Source organism: Dipodomys ordii, unplaced genomic scaffold (genome assembly GCF_000151885.1).
Source record: "Dipodomys ordii isolate 6190 unplaced genomic scaffold, Dord_2.0 Scaffold1, whole genome shotgun sequence".
Classification (NCBI taxonomy): domain Eukaryota; kingdom Metazoa; phylum Chordata; class Mammalia; order Rodentia; family Heteromyidae; genus Dipodomys; species Dipodomys ordii.
Genome location: NW_012267217.1, coordinates 45,171,232 through 45,186,219, shown reverse-complemented (window position 1 = coordinate 45,186,219; position 14,988 = coordinate 45,171,232). Strand labels below are relative to the sequence as shown.

The following is a 14,988-nucleotide window of genomic DNA, read 5'->3' as shown; positions in this document are numbered from 1 at the left end:
TAAAATACATGTGGGATATGTTTTTTTTTTTGGTCCGGTCATGGGGCCTGAACTCTGGACCTAAGTACTGTCCCTCAGCTCTTCAGCTCAAGGCTAGTGCTCTACCACTTGAGCCACAGCGCCACATCTGGCTTTTTTTTCCTGCTTATGTGGTGCTGAGGAATGGAACCCAGGGCCTCATGCATGCAAGGCAAGCACTCTACCACTGAGCCACCTTCCCAGCCCAAGTGGGATATGTTTTTAAAGGATGGAAGTTACACTTTTTCTGAAGCAGTAATATTTGCAAAATTGACTCGATTCCTTCTTTTGCAGTACTGGCAAAACCTTTTTTTTTTTTGTCAGTCATGGGGCCTGAACTTGGCCTGGGCACTGTCCCTCAGCTCTTCAGCTCAAGGCAAGCGCTCTACCACTTGACCCACAGCACCACTTCCAGCTTTTTCTGCTTATGTGGTGCTGAGGAATCAAACCCAGGGCCTCATGCATACAAGGCAAGTGTTCTACCACTGAGCCAACTTCCCAGCCCACTGGCAAGATCTTATGCTTATTATTATACATATTCTCTACTCCACTTCTAGCCCTTTTATCTTTTTTTAGATAGGGCTTAAACTTTTACCTAGAACCAGCCTCAAATTTCACTTCTCCTATCTCTACTCCACTTCTAGCCCTTTTATCTTTTTTTAGATAGGGCTTAAACTTTTACCTAGAACCAGCCTCAAATTTCACTTCTCCTATCTATACCTCTCTTGTAGCTGGGATAACTATCAAACACTGCCACACCAGACTTATTCATTGGGATAGGTTCTTACTAACTCTTGTTCCCGGCTGGACGCAAGCCATAATCCTACTGACTGATCAATGGATCTTGAGGAGCTGAGGTTATAGGTTTAAGCTATCTGTCCAGATTTTGATACTTCTCAATATTCAGAAGTGGCTCATGACTTGACTCATTTTTTCCCCCAGAATACCACCTCTGTTTACCATAAATTCAATAGACCACAATGATTATTTACTTTTAAAAATGTTTGGCAACATTCTGATCTTGGAACATCCCAATATTCCCCAATGTATATCTATCCTTTACAAGATTTTACATATTGTTATAGGTCTATTCTTCTGAAAATGAGCTATTCATTAAGCTAATCAAATGTATTTATTCATCCTATAGGGACACTAGGAAATACTTCAATGCATAAGATTAGTTTTGTTTCTTTTAACAAATGTGCAGATGCTCTTTTAAACAAAATGCTTTATAAAAGCATTGAAAATCAATGGAATTTTAAAAGGTAAAAAAATAAGATAGTAAAGTTAATGGTTCAGAGCAGTCTTTGAACAGCAATCGAGAAATCTGAAAAAAAGTTTGTACTTAGGATTCCCTGTGTACGTTCCAACTTTTTGCTCATCATATAAAAAATTAAGAATGACAAGAGTAATGTGTCATGTCTCTGCTATTCATGAAGCACTAATATTATGTTCTACTTGCATCACGTTATCTATGCATTACAGTGCAGAAGGCATTAACCTTTATATTTATTTGTTTTCATTTCCATTTTTGACATGACAAGAATTTATTTTTGTCTACATTTTTTAAATGTAAAAGGACTCAAAGTGGGAAAGGGAAGAATTCTAAAACAGATTATAAAGAATAGAATGAGTAATTTTTATAATAACTTTGGTAAGCATTAGTTATGTATTTAAGTAACTCTTAAAGTTACTTGGACATATACATCAAGGTTAGTCATTAAAGACACAGCATATGCTTAGTGCTGACTGGAATTAGGAAAACAAATAATATCCCTAATCAATGTTGTTAACCCAATTTGCAGGAAAGAAAGCCACAGCCTAAATTAATGTGAGTCCCTTAGATGAGGTCACATAAAGAGTTACAATAGTGACCCATTTCAAGATCATAGCTATTCCCAATGTGAGCATAGTTGGAATTGGGGATGTCATACAAGCAATGATGTCTATGATCACTAAAGCCAGGAGGTGTAGTCATGACGTATCTGCGTTTGCTTGGGTCCTTGTGCAAACCCAGAGCATCAGTAGCACCTGTACAGGTTGGACCCCAGTAATTTTCAGCCCCAAAGCTAAGTAGTGATGAGGGGTGGGAGTGTGGCAAAGGTGACAAGTTGGGTGTGTACAGTGACAGTTCTGAGGAGTGACTGACGATAAGCTAACTTCATATGTTTGCAATTTGTCTTAAGTCACTAACACACTTAGCTTTGATTCATTTTATGGATCTATCTCAGAAATGAAGTATCACTAACGTTCTGGTGGCACAGAGGGCACTATCATACAGAAAAACAGAGGCACTGGCAACTCGTGAGTGCAAAAACAATGAAGGAATTTGGACTGTAAATTGAAAATAATTCAGAAAAGCTTTAACCAGTCTATTTTAGCCAGAGTATTTTTTGCTTCATAAGAATGACTTAGAATATTAACAACATCTCTACCTAATTAGGTCTGATTGTCCTCTTTCATGAAGAATAAGACCTGAGCATAGTGATATGACAGTATTGTGTTAAGAGCTGAATCAGGAGTGTTTCTTTTTCACTGGCAGTACCAATGGCAAATAAAATAATGGCATCATAGATCAACAGGTGAGGGAAAACTGCGGAGCTGGAATTAGAACCCGGGCCACTGTTGCTGCAAAGTCTAACCTCCAACTAGCCTAGTTTCCTACCTCGCTGAACCAGCAGTCAGCAATTCACAAATCCAACACAATTTTGTAGCTTAGACCCCAGACCAAATATCCTATGAGCAGCCCTGAAACATGGAACGATCCTTTCTACTCTATACCTTTCTTCTCCTCCACACCTGTGTCTGACTTGATGGTGTGGCTGCTGCTGTGGAGAGAATCTTTAGAGTCTTCATTTTCATCCAGGACCCCTGCAAAGCTGATCTTCCTCTCATATCTGTGCCTGTCCAACTCCGGATCCAACCGAAGTCTGCAGCTCTCCAAGTCCTGAAATATCAGTGAGAAGGAGCATGTGAGTGCTAGCACCTCCTCTTACACACACACCCATTTTCTTTTTTTTTCCAGTCAGGTTTGGCTATGTATCCCACACTCAAATGTGTGATCCTCTTGTTTCAGCCTCATTAGTGCTGGGATTACAGGCATGCATCATCATGTCTAGCCTACTACATTGATCTTATGTCTAAGAGCCTCCTTTCTGAAGTATATACACCGGCATTTTAAGTAGTCAACATTGTTTAGTTATTGGCAATAATTTTGGACATTCTGGAAGTAGAAATTAAAATCATTGCTCGGAAGGTGGCTCAGTGCTAGAGTGCTTGCCTCCTCACATGCATGAGGCCCTGGGTTCAATTCCTCAGCACCACATAAACAGAAAAAACCAAAGTGGCGCTGTGGCTGAAGTGGTAGAGCATTAGCCTTGAGCTTAAGAGCTGAGGGATAGTGCCCAGGCCCAGAATTCAAGCCCCACGACTGACAAAAAACAAACAAACAAATAAAATCATAGCCAGCTTTTTCCTTCTTTTTGCATACTTTTATCTTACCAAAGCTTTGCCCTTGTCCCAAATATAGACCTAGCTTCTTCATTCTCTTCATTCATAGTTTGGTTGCATCTTTGGCATTTATCTAAGTGATCTTGTATGGGAATATGAAGTACTGTGGAATTGGTAAGAAAAGCTTCTTTTCCTAAAGTAAGTCAGATTCTCAAGATGGGAAATGAGAAGACATACATGATAAATTCCAATCCATAGAGTGAGAGCCAGAGCTTAAGAGTCAGACTTGGGAGATTGTGGTTAGGAGAATCAAGAGATGTCTGTAAAGTAAACCCTAAAGTCTGAGAATCTGTTGCCTTCCACTGTAGGTTTGATGAATGCTGAGGACATGATGATGGGAAGGCTGACCTGTGCTGGCTAAGTAGACCCAATTTAATGACACGAAACCTTAACAGTACAGGGGATGTGGTCAGAGGAAGCTGAGATGCTGTTACTGCTTGTGAAAAATGTAACAGGGGGAATGAGTCAGGGAGTGTGTGTGATCTCTAGAAGATAGGAAAGGCTCAAGGAAACAGATTTTTTTTTTCCCTCTAGCACTTCAGGAAGAAATGCAGCCTTATCAATACCTTCGGTTCAGTCTACAAAGTCAGGCTGTGAACCTCTGACCTCTAGAACTGTGAGATAATGTTTGTGCTGTTATAAGCAACTATAATTGTGGTACTTTATTATAGCAGAACTAGAAATGAGTGTACAGAGTGATATTTGAGATAAGTACTAAGGGTGATGTAGCACTCCTTGATTAACAAGTTGGGGGAGCCAGTCCAAACTCAAGACAGATCATATGTGAGTGTCAGAGGGATTATGCACTGAGGGAATTTCTTGCTTTCTTATAGGAGGAACTAATTGTAATGATGTCCATCTCTGTCTACCGATGACCAAAGATCTCGTACACTAAAGAAAACCTTGGGATATGTAATTATTGAGTAGGAATTTGGCCTGTGAAACCCCATATTGAATTTTTTGATCTGTTCTGTGGACAGAGATGTGGTCATCTCCAAGATCATGTTTAATGATTAATCTTCAGAGAACTGTCTGGGGACTTGAAAATGAAAAATGCATAAACTAACTACTTATAGTGTTTTTCTAGTAAAGGCATAATAAGCCCTCAGAATCAAATAGATAGTGTAAAGAACTATTTATATATTTATTTATTATATTATACGGGACCAGAGGATTTCAATTTACATCTCCCTACATGGCTACACTCTATTGCAGTCATGCTCACCCAATCTTGCGTCTATCTCTGCTCCTCCATTCCAAAAGATCCCCAGGTGATTTCATTGTTCCGTTCTTATAGTTACAAACAAAAAATAGTTTTTTTTAAAGAATTACTTTGCATCAGACTAACATCTTATGTCTTTCATTAGCATCAATAAGATAAAATTTAAGACGTTACATATTGTGTCCACCTTTCCTTCTGTATTATGTACTCAACAAATGCTTATTGTATCTAGGAAAATAAAGGTACTACATGGAATCTATTATTTCTATCTTCCAAAATATTCTGGGAAAAGACATGAAAAACTCCTCTGAATTGAATCCCTTTGGCAAAAAAAATCCTAATATATTTTCTATTTTGGTAATGATCCCATAGGAATTGGGGAGATATTACAATAATTCTGATTCTTAAAAGTAGTTATCTCCTCCAATTTCTTCTAAGATTGCCAAAATTCCACTTAATCTTTGAAAGCTGCATTCAAATATACCCTCTTTCCAGGAGTTTTCCACTTTCTCTTTGGCCAGTCATGGCAAGCTGCTACTTTGTCATGGCTACTCAGATTTTTGTTTCAGGAAGTAGTCAGCTTCAATTTTCCTATTAATAGTATAATTGTCACAGTTCTCCTCCACTTCTAATTCCACCCCTGCAGCCATCATACCTTGCTGCTAATCATCCTTGCTTGTTCATACCAAGTATGAACTTAGTATACATGAATTGTGTTTTGGTTCTGATTTTTAACTTTGAGAATGTTTAGAATTTAGCACTGTGCATTTATAACCTGATTTATTAAATTTAGGGACACAGTTAATACAGCCTCTAGAATAATCTTGCACTAAGACACCCAATATGCTGTTTTCCCTAATGGGTGAATTTGGACATACAGAAATCTCTTTACTGTCTTCAAAAATTATTTTAATGGTGCAGAGAACCCATACCATATGCCTATAATACTAGCTACTTGGAAAACTGAGATCTGGGGGTCAAGGTTTGAAGCCAGCCCCGACAGAAAAGTCTATGAAACTCTTATCTCTAATTAACTGGCAAAAAAGCTGGAAATGGAGCTGTGTCGAATGGTAGAGCATCATCTTTGAGTGAAAAAGCTCAGGGACAGTGCCTAGGCCTTGAGTTCAAGCTCCAATAATTGGCATAAAGATTATTATGGGCTCGTCTATGCATTTGATTATTTAATTCTATTTTTCTGGTTCATTAACTATTAATTTTACTCAGTTGAGAATCATTTTCAGTAGACAGTTTACAAGCAACATTATCTATTTTAAAATGATTTATTGTTCTTAAGTTTAGTTCTCCAAATTTTGAGAAAAAATTTTGAGAAAAAAATTAGATTGGTAAAGATACACTTTTAACACTGACAGAAGAAAGAGATCATTTTGTCATATTTAAGTGAGTATACTTGTCAAGGGGCTTTGATTTGACTTTATAGATGAGGCTAAATATGATCACGGAAATGACAATTCAGAAGCTTAAAGGCCAAAGTGATAAATGTAAAGTCACATAAGGGCAGTAGAGAATTTCCTTTCTGAATATCCAAACAGTCCAGTTTCACAGTCTAAATGTGGGTGTGTTTCTATTAAAAACATGCATTTTACTCATAAAAATTCTGATTTGAAAATATCTACTTTAAGTTAGGGTGTAGGGAAATGAACTTTCCAGAACATTGGAAAATCAAAGGCAGAGGCCCTGCTCTGTAAATCCAGAACACTGATTCTGTTATCCACCCCTGGACACACCCAAGGATTGAAATGCTGCCTGTTTAAAACCAAGGCCCATTTAGAAGGCTGGAGAAGTGACAGAATGTAAAATAGGCTTACGTAGAAGTACAAAGATGGCTAGTGTAATAACCTTTTTGGAAGAATGATACAGACCTTTTGTAACAGAGGCATCTTTTCTGGTTCATCAGCTCCAGCTGGGTGCTACCTTTGATAAAACATTCCCATTGGGGACCTATAAGCTAAGGAAAATCCACCCAATAATGTTTCCTGTTGTCATATGCTCTGAAGACAACTGGTCCTTGTGTATTATTTACATTCACAGCTAAACAGATGGTACCTGGTATAGAAATGTATATTTATAGGTGCATATGTGTGAGTGTTTGTATGTATTTATCTGTGTGATCCTGTTTTTTACCTATCCATAAGCCGTAAGAAAAAACACGAAGAACACTAAGTTTGGAAGTCTAAGTCTCTTATCCCCCAAGTTGGGATAAGACTCATGAGACTCACATTTCTGGATGAACTTATAAACAGTAAAAATAAAAATCTACTGGTGGTTTCTGAAAACCACTGGCCTATAGATTCTTGAGGGTTTGCAACATAGGGGAACTTAAAGGCTCTTAGATATCTCTAGCATAACTAATCATAACCAGTAACCCGTGATATGTACCCGAAGGTGCTAACTCTATTGATTTTGAAGTTATTATTTTAATAGAGAAAAGAGAATTCCATTTTATACATGAAAATTCCTTGGTTAAATTTTTAAATGTGATGCATTTGACCATTGGGCATTTAAGGAAGTGGTAAGTTCTGGAAACCTAGGCACATATCTGGCCTGCATGGATGCCTTCACTTACCACCAGAGGCTCAGTGCGAGGTCTGGGAAGGCAAGAAAAGGTTTCTCTCAGGAAGGTGGTAATCTCCAGGAGAAGCTGGCATGCTGCCATCTTCAAGGCAAAGGGGCAGCCACATTTAGAGGGGTTCACAGTACCTGAGGAATGAAGAGTTCTTTCATCAGAAGACAAGCTAGTAACAAAGAGAGAGTCACAGTTTGATGGACCTAGCTACATACATGCAAAATCAAACGGAATATGAGAACATTGCCTACACAAGTTCGATGTATCTACCCCTTCTGTACAACCCGTGCATTGCCGTGTACCTCTCTCTCTACTTGGCAATTGTATAAGAGCTTCAGCATTGAAATATCACATAAACAGAACTGAGTTATTCTCCTTAAAATACCAAAATGCAGACTCAAACTGCAGCTCCAACTAAACTAGAAAAACTTTCAATGAAAGTTAAAGTAGTCTTGCATTCAATAAACCATAATGGAACTGTAACGATCCTTTCAATTCACTTTAAGGGGGCATTGAAATCTATCTATCTATCTATCTATCTATCTATCTATCTATCTATCTATCTATCTATCTAGTTATTTATTTTGGTCCTGGAGCTTGAACTCTGGGCCTAGGCGCTGTCCCTCAGCTCTTCAACTCAAGGCTAGCACTCTACCACTTGAGCCTTGAGCCACAGCAACACTTCAGGTTTTCTGAGTGGTTTATTGAAGGTAAGAATCTCCCAGACTTTTCCTGCCTGGGCTGGCTTTGGACCATGATCCTTAAATCTCAGCCTCCTGAGTAGCTAGGATTACAAGCATGAGACACCAGTGCCTGGCTGCACTTTGTGTTTTAAGGACAGTGAAATTGTTTCAGTTCACATCTACTTGTGTTTGTGCAAAAGAGACCAGAGGAAAACAAGCTGCTCCATCATAGAAATATACTGCTATACTACAAGTATGCAAATATTCTCGAACTGAAGGACACTGATCTTAGAATTTCTAAAATATTGCATCCATTATAAGGCAACTAGTGGCGTCTGCTCTGAAGACAAGTAACGGTCAAGGTAATACCAAAAAGACTTTAAAGCTTCTTAGAATTCCTTCTCAGATATATGTCATCACAAAGCAAGTAGAAATGTGCCAATAATGTATTGTTCAGAAAAGATATAAAGAAGTAAATAAGTAAACAACCATAAAAAAGAAGAGAAGACCAAAGTCATGTCATGTCTGCTTCTAATAAATGTAAGAAAAATAGCTTTCTATTTTGTACGGTATGTCATTAAGCAATTATAATATCATTATATACCAATGTTACTGTAAACATCTTTAAAATGTATTACCCTAGGTGCTAAGCGGTCATTGACTAGAGTATGGCATACTTCAATGATTTCCATCATTATGGACAGAAACTGTGATCTTCTGAAAATAATCTAGACTGTTGTTTCTGTTAAGTAAATTAAATTGGCAGCTGAGGAAAGAGAGAACAGCACGGGGAAAGGTTTATTTTTGAGCTGAAGGCTATTTCTGGTCAGGTTGGAAGCTCTTACAGCAAGGACAAAAAGGGTTGAGCCACACGGGGCCGGGGCTTATCAAGGCCAGGGCAGGGGAAGTAGGTGTGGCCACATCCAATGCAGGTGTGACCTCAGGGATGGGGGAGGTGCCTGCTTCCAGGTGTGTCAGTTACCTAGGTGATGCAGAGACTTAACCAAGAGGAGAGTCTGCTCCGCCTTCCCAGGGTGGACCTTAGATCCTCCCCTAAACCATTTCTTTCTCTCCAGAAAAGTTGCCACTCATTAAGATTGGAAGAGATAAGCTGCTATAATTTCCAAACTGAAATTTTCTCGCATCATATTGCTTTAGCTTTAAATGCTAGATGAGCTATGTGATGGCTTGGAACTAAATCACATACATCAATCTTATATTCAATGCAGGCTATATGGCTTTTAAAGGTTGCATAGATGTGCACAATCTTTTCATAGCTAATTGAACCTTCTGGATCTGTCATTTTATTCCTGAGATTATCATCCAGACTCTTGTTATCTGTCCTGTACACAGCTGAGTTTGGTTTTCATCCAGGTTTTATCATCTCGAATAGCTTGTTACTTAACACAAGGATAGAGTTCTCTAAGTCCCCAACAAAAATCTCACATCTGCAACAGACAGGTAAATGTTACTTTTGTGGTCCAGGGCAGAGTGAGTTTAGTGTGGTGGGTGAAGCTACACCCCCTCAAAGTTGTTTCTGCCCCTTCCGTACGAAGCACCTCAGGGAGAGCTGGGGTACTCTGGAGCTACCTTCTGGCTGTAGGTGTCTTATGGTAAAATTTCACTAAGTTTGGGATTTCTGCAGAGTCTTCCTCTGGGAAGACATTCTCAGACAGACTAAACTATTCTCAGGGTCATCTTTCATCATTTGGTTAAATAATGATATGAATGTGTTTATTTACTTATTTTTGTGCTTGTGTTGGTACGGGGGCTTGAACTCAGGGCTTGGGCACTGTCTCTGAGCTTTGTTTGCTCAAGGTTGGCACTCTGTCACTTGAGCCACACCTCCACTTTTGGCTTTGCTCTGCTGGTTAAGTGGGGATAATAAATGGTGCACTAATTGAGCAGTGATACTCACTAGACACTGTGTTGAAAATGAACTATACAATTTGTGGGGGGTGGGGCCCAGAGAAAGAAAACCTGGGAGAAAACAAAGGAAGAGGTAACACTATTCAAAAAGAAATATACTCATTAACTGACTTACGTAACTGCAGCCTCTCTGTATACTACCTTTATGATAAAAATAAATACATAATTAAAATTTAAAAATTTAAAAAATGTTGAAAAGAGAGTGTTTCACTGATTTTGCTGCCTATGCTGGCTTTGAACCTCAGCTCTCAGCTCTCTGAGTAGCTAGGATGACATTGTGTGAACCCCTGATGCCCAGCTCAATGTTATATTTTATGTAAGACTCAAGAAGAGTTGCTCTGATTTGATAAGGAGAACAATAGTGGGAAATTATTTTGTCAAATCCTTGGTGTGGAAGTAGGAAGGAAGACCAGGAGAGTTCTCTTTGATGATGAGTTAGTTCTGCTCAGTGGTATACTCTAGACATCCTCTTCTCTTTCATGACTGTACAGTAGATTTTGTATCAGCTAAAATTACCCTTGAAATACAAACACTGAGTCTAAATTTTACACAGCCAGAGAAGGAGAAAAGGTAGAAAGGCACGAATTCTGTTACTTGTATCTTCCCTAAGAGGCAGCGGTACACACATACACAATGTTATGTGGTACTGAGCACACACATGTACAAATGGTGTTGATGTGGGATATGACAGGAGTCCCTTGTCTCTGCTCCTCTGAGATGTAACTATTTTAATTACATAGTAAACATTATACTATGCTTCAACTAAATATTTCAATATGCTAGTCATTTAAAAGCATTTCCTGTCTAATTCATTTTTTTCTGGCCTTTTGTCTTTCTCCTTCCAAGAGCAAAATAACAAAGCTTGAGAAAAACCTCTTTTTAAGATGATGGGTTTTCACAGCTGCTTTTCCAGAGACTTTCTGAGAAAACCTACTCTGACGCTATGTATTCTAGCTCAAGTCAGAGGCTAAACTAAATGGATTGTCCACACTGCCTGAAGCATTTTGCCCTGTCTACTTTCTTTTCTTGATTTTTACCTTCTCTTGGTGTGGCTCTAGGCGTATGTTTTACATCCATGTGCAGGGAGAAGGGGTGGGGAGGGGTGGTGTGTATAGGGAGATGGGGAAGTGGTGGGGGAAGACATGGGAAGGTGGCAAAAGTATGAGAAGAAAGAGAAGCATTAAGTGCTCCTAAAGCAGAGATTCTTACAAGCAGGGGCTCTTGTAGTAAAGGGAGTCTCCTTACTGTCATCTAAAAAGTCTTCCTCCTCATCCTCCTTTCGCAGCCTCCGTTTAGTCTCCTCATCATAAATGAGGCCCAGCAGGTTAGCGGGGCTCTCAGTTTCCCCATGGCACAGCTCATTCAGTCGGACGCCAATTGCCTAACATGGGAAGGAAAAGAATGAAATAGTACCAAAGAGGTTACACTCTAAAACAAGCACTTGTAGCCTTCATGTATAACCAACTAAAAAAAGATTACTTTTCAACCTAGGCTTCTTCTGTATATTCTGGTGTTGTGACAAAGATGTGTAACAGTATAGAAACCCAGAGGGAGAAAACACGCATGCTATCTCCTGGATCATTAAGTCTAAACACTGTGCAAACTGGAATGACACCTTTGTGTTCTCCAAAGACAGTTTTTCTGAACGTATATCCGGTTATTGAAAGGTCATTTATTGTACAGGTCTCTTATAAAGGAGTTTAGTTATTTTTAGTGGAAGGATTTTATCGCGGTGCTTCAGAGTGGGTCTGAATATGCTATTTTGTGAGAATGGCAGTGTCATGCTAATAAGTTTAGAAGTTGCCAAGAATTTATATCTACCATTATGTTCGCAGTAATTATTGGGCTTTTATAGAACGTGTTCCCCTTGTCAGGATATTCTATGAAATAATTTTTATAGTTCATTTCACTTTTCTTTAGGTAGAATATCTAACTCCACATTAGAAATATGACTTTTAATAACTCAATACATTGTCAAGATCGGCTTTTCAATGCTACTCATAAAATTGATACCTTTGCTGCCTGTTCTTCTGAGTCATTGTGTACTATTCTGTGATTTACCAAAAGGAATTTTCCACAAGCAGAAACCACAAAAACAAAACAAACCCCTAACTCTATCTAGCTCCTTTTAGATCTCCTCTACTCGGCATATGCAACAATGGGAGAGACATGGGCCTAAGAGAGTCTGAAAAAAGCTAAACTGAGCATTGAACTTGTGTTTGACAGTTGGATTCTCTGTGTTTAGTAACAACAGATTCCAATTAATTTTCCTTTCTCTTTCTATGTCATATTTGTTGAATATTTAGAAAAGTTATTGAATTCTAAGCATGGAAGGATTAGATATATGTATGTATAAATGTAAAAATACATCTCTACACAACATGTTTGTAATTATGGTACTGTTTAGGATGGGAAAGAATGTTTGAGGGTGAATAATACTGAAATGTATTACATCTGTGAATTAAAATAGTAAAATGATTGGGGCTGGGAAGGCGGCTCAGTTGTAGAGTGCTTGCCTTGCATGCATGAGGCCCTGGGTTCGATTCCCCAGCACCACATAAGCAAAAAGAAAAACGCCGGAAGTGGCGCTGTGGCTCAAGTGGTAGAGTGCTAGCCTTGAGCTGAAGAGCTGAGGGACAGTGCCCAGACCCAGAGTTCAGGCCCCACGACCAGACCCCCCCGCAAAAAATAGTAAAATGAAACTCACTGAAAGTTGCCGGTTAATGGAGGAGGAGTAGCATGGATGGGGAAAGTAACAAGGGATCATTCTCATTAAAATTCTGTATATTCCACTTGTGAAATACCATGTGAAATACCTTTGAGCAATTAGCATACAATAAGAAAATGAATGACAAAAATGCAAAACAGTTGCATCTGGTGTTACTAGTGGGAGTGGGTAAAAGTAGGTGAACACATTCAAAAGAATTTATGTACATGTGTGAAAATAAAACTATGAGGCTTGTTTAAAATGGTTTGGTGGGGGGGGTTAAAAGGGAGAGTGATCAAAGGGGTCAGTTTGATCAAGGTACATTCTAGGCATAGATGGACAGCTAATTGGTGGTAATAAAAAATATAAAAGACGAGAGAGAAATGAGCCCCATATTAAAAACAAACAGGTAGCCACTACTGAAAATTCAAAATACATCCACAACTCTTAGGAAAAAAGGCATCTGAATTTTTTAGAAATGTGAGAACAAATCTGCTTAAACTCTGGAATTATCTGAGAGATACAAATCAAGAGGCAAAAAATCATCTATGAAGAAATATTATAAAAAGATATCATAGGATGGTAAGAGTTTAGCTGCTAACCTGAGAAACTTTAAATAAACAAACCAAAATCATTACCACCACTACTACAGGTCCTGTGCTGCAGGCAAGACATGTAAGTACAGTCTGGAGCTTTCTGTATTGATCCTTCTGGGATACTGTAGCTAAGCAGTCTAAAATTTACAGTTTTACAAAACTTAAAGGGTTCTCAGATAATGAACTTGCCTGAGATAGCACTAAATGTTGAAATAATAGTTTAGCAGAGCACTGGTTGCTCACACCAGTAATCCTAGCTGCTCAGGAGGTTGACATTTGAGGATCAAAATTCAAAGCCTGCCCAAGAAGAAGTCTCAGAGACTCTGATCTCTGATTAACCACAAAAGCTCGAAGTGGAGCTAAGCTTTAAGTGGTAGAGTGTTAGCCTTGAGCAAAAGAACTTGGGGACAGTGCCCAGGTCTCAAGTTCAACCCCCAGGATGGACAAAATAATAAGAAAATAACAAGAATCTAGGGCTCCGTGTCTCATACAGGGTAGGAAAAGTGCCTTGGGGAGCATTGTTCCTTTTGCCTGTCACTCATCAAATATTTATAAAGTTAGCTACTTTGTGAGTTATTTCAAACACAGAACTAAATAAGTTGCTGCAGTTTGGTAGGGCACCATTATAGATGATTAAGTCCACTTAAAAGGGATCACAGTTTGGCACATATCAAGGCTGAGGGACTTCCTGAAGACTGTAAACAGATTCAAACACATGGTACCTAACTATGTCTTATGCCCATTCCCTCACTGAGATTATAGTCTATTGGTGAAGTAATAACTTATTGAAACAACACATTAAGAGACTATATCCCTTGGCTAATTTAAAAACTAGACTAAATTTGGTTCAAAGAATCATGGGAAGTCTTATAGCTACAGACTTGGAGGAATTATGCTAATGGAGAGTAAGGATAGCAGATACTCCCCTGGAGGGTCCTAAAAGATTTACATTTGAGGAATATCACATGTTCAGAGACAAATGGGCCACTTAGTGTAAGAGAAAATAATGTGCAGAAAGGGCAGGAAGGTAGGCCAGAATGGAGAAGATCACTCATTTGAGGAACATTGCACTAGCTGCCAAGAAGACAAGGACAAGCCTAATTTTCTTTAAGAAAAATTAGTATTATAAACTACTATTATCAAACACATTGTAAGAACAAAGACTCAAGGTAAATATTCTTTAGGTTCATAAGCTCAGTTGACTCGTCATCCATAATCTTGTAATGGTCTCAGCAATGGTTGGAGAGTGGACAGTGACATCAGACAAAAGCAATTTGGTTTTAAAAATTAATTAATTAATTAACTAATTAATTATTTGCCAGTCCTGGGGCTTGAACTCAGGGCCTGAGTCTCTTTGTGCTCAAGACTAGTACTGTACCACTGAAGCCACAGCACCATTTCTGTTTTTTTTTTTTTTCTGAATAGTTTATTGGAGATAAGGGTCTCACAGATGTCTCTGCCCAGGCTGGCTTTGGACCACGATCCTCAGATCTCAGGCTCCTGACTAGCTAGGTTCATAGGTGTGAGCCACCGGCACCTGGTACAATTTGGGTTTGGAAAAGGAGGGCCACTGCTGCACGTTAAGCTGGTAAGAAACTCATTCTGATCTACGTTTTAGCCTAATCACCCTACTAACAGTTTGGAAAAGGAATTGGAGAGGGCAATTCTGAAGGCTAAGAGACATTCTATTTCAGAAGGGCTATGCCACAAATAAGATCATCTTACTGGCAGTGCTCAGG

The 14,988-nt window shown here is 38.8% G+C and overlaps 1 protein-coding gene across 4 annotated transcripts in view; it reads right to left on the bottom strand.

The window, feature by feature from the left end:
• Unc80 (unc-80 homolog (C. elegans)) overlaps nt 1-14,988 on the bottom strand; it is a 183,303-nt gene that overhangs the window by 99,401 nt on the left and 68,914 nt on the right. For all 4 annotated transcript variants that reach the window (XM_013010848.1, XM_013010840.1, XM_013010826.1 and 1 more), the window contains exons 24-26: nt 11,192-11,327; nt 7,335-7,468; nt 2,800-2,965 (exon numbers count right to left, since the gene is read on the bottom strand). In XM_013010848.1, the coding sequence (XP_012866302.1) occupies nt 2,800-2,965; nt 7,335-7,468; nt 11,192-11,327 (436 nt within the window). The remainder of the gene's footprint in view (nt 1-2,799; nt 2,966-7,334; nt 7,469-11,191; nt 11,328-14,988) is intronic.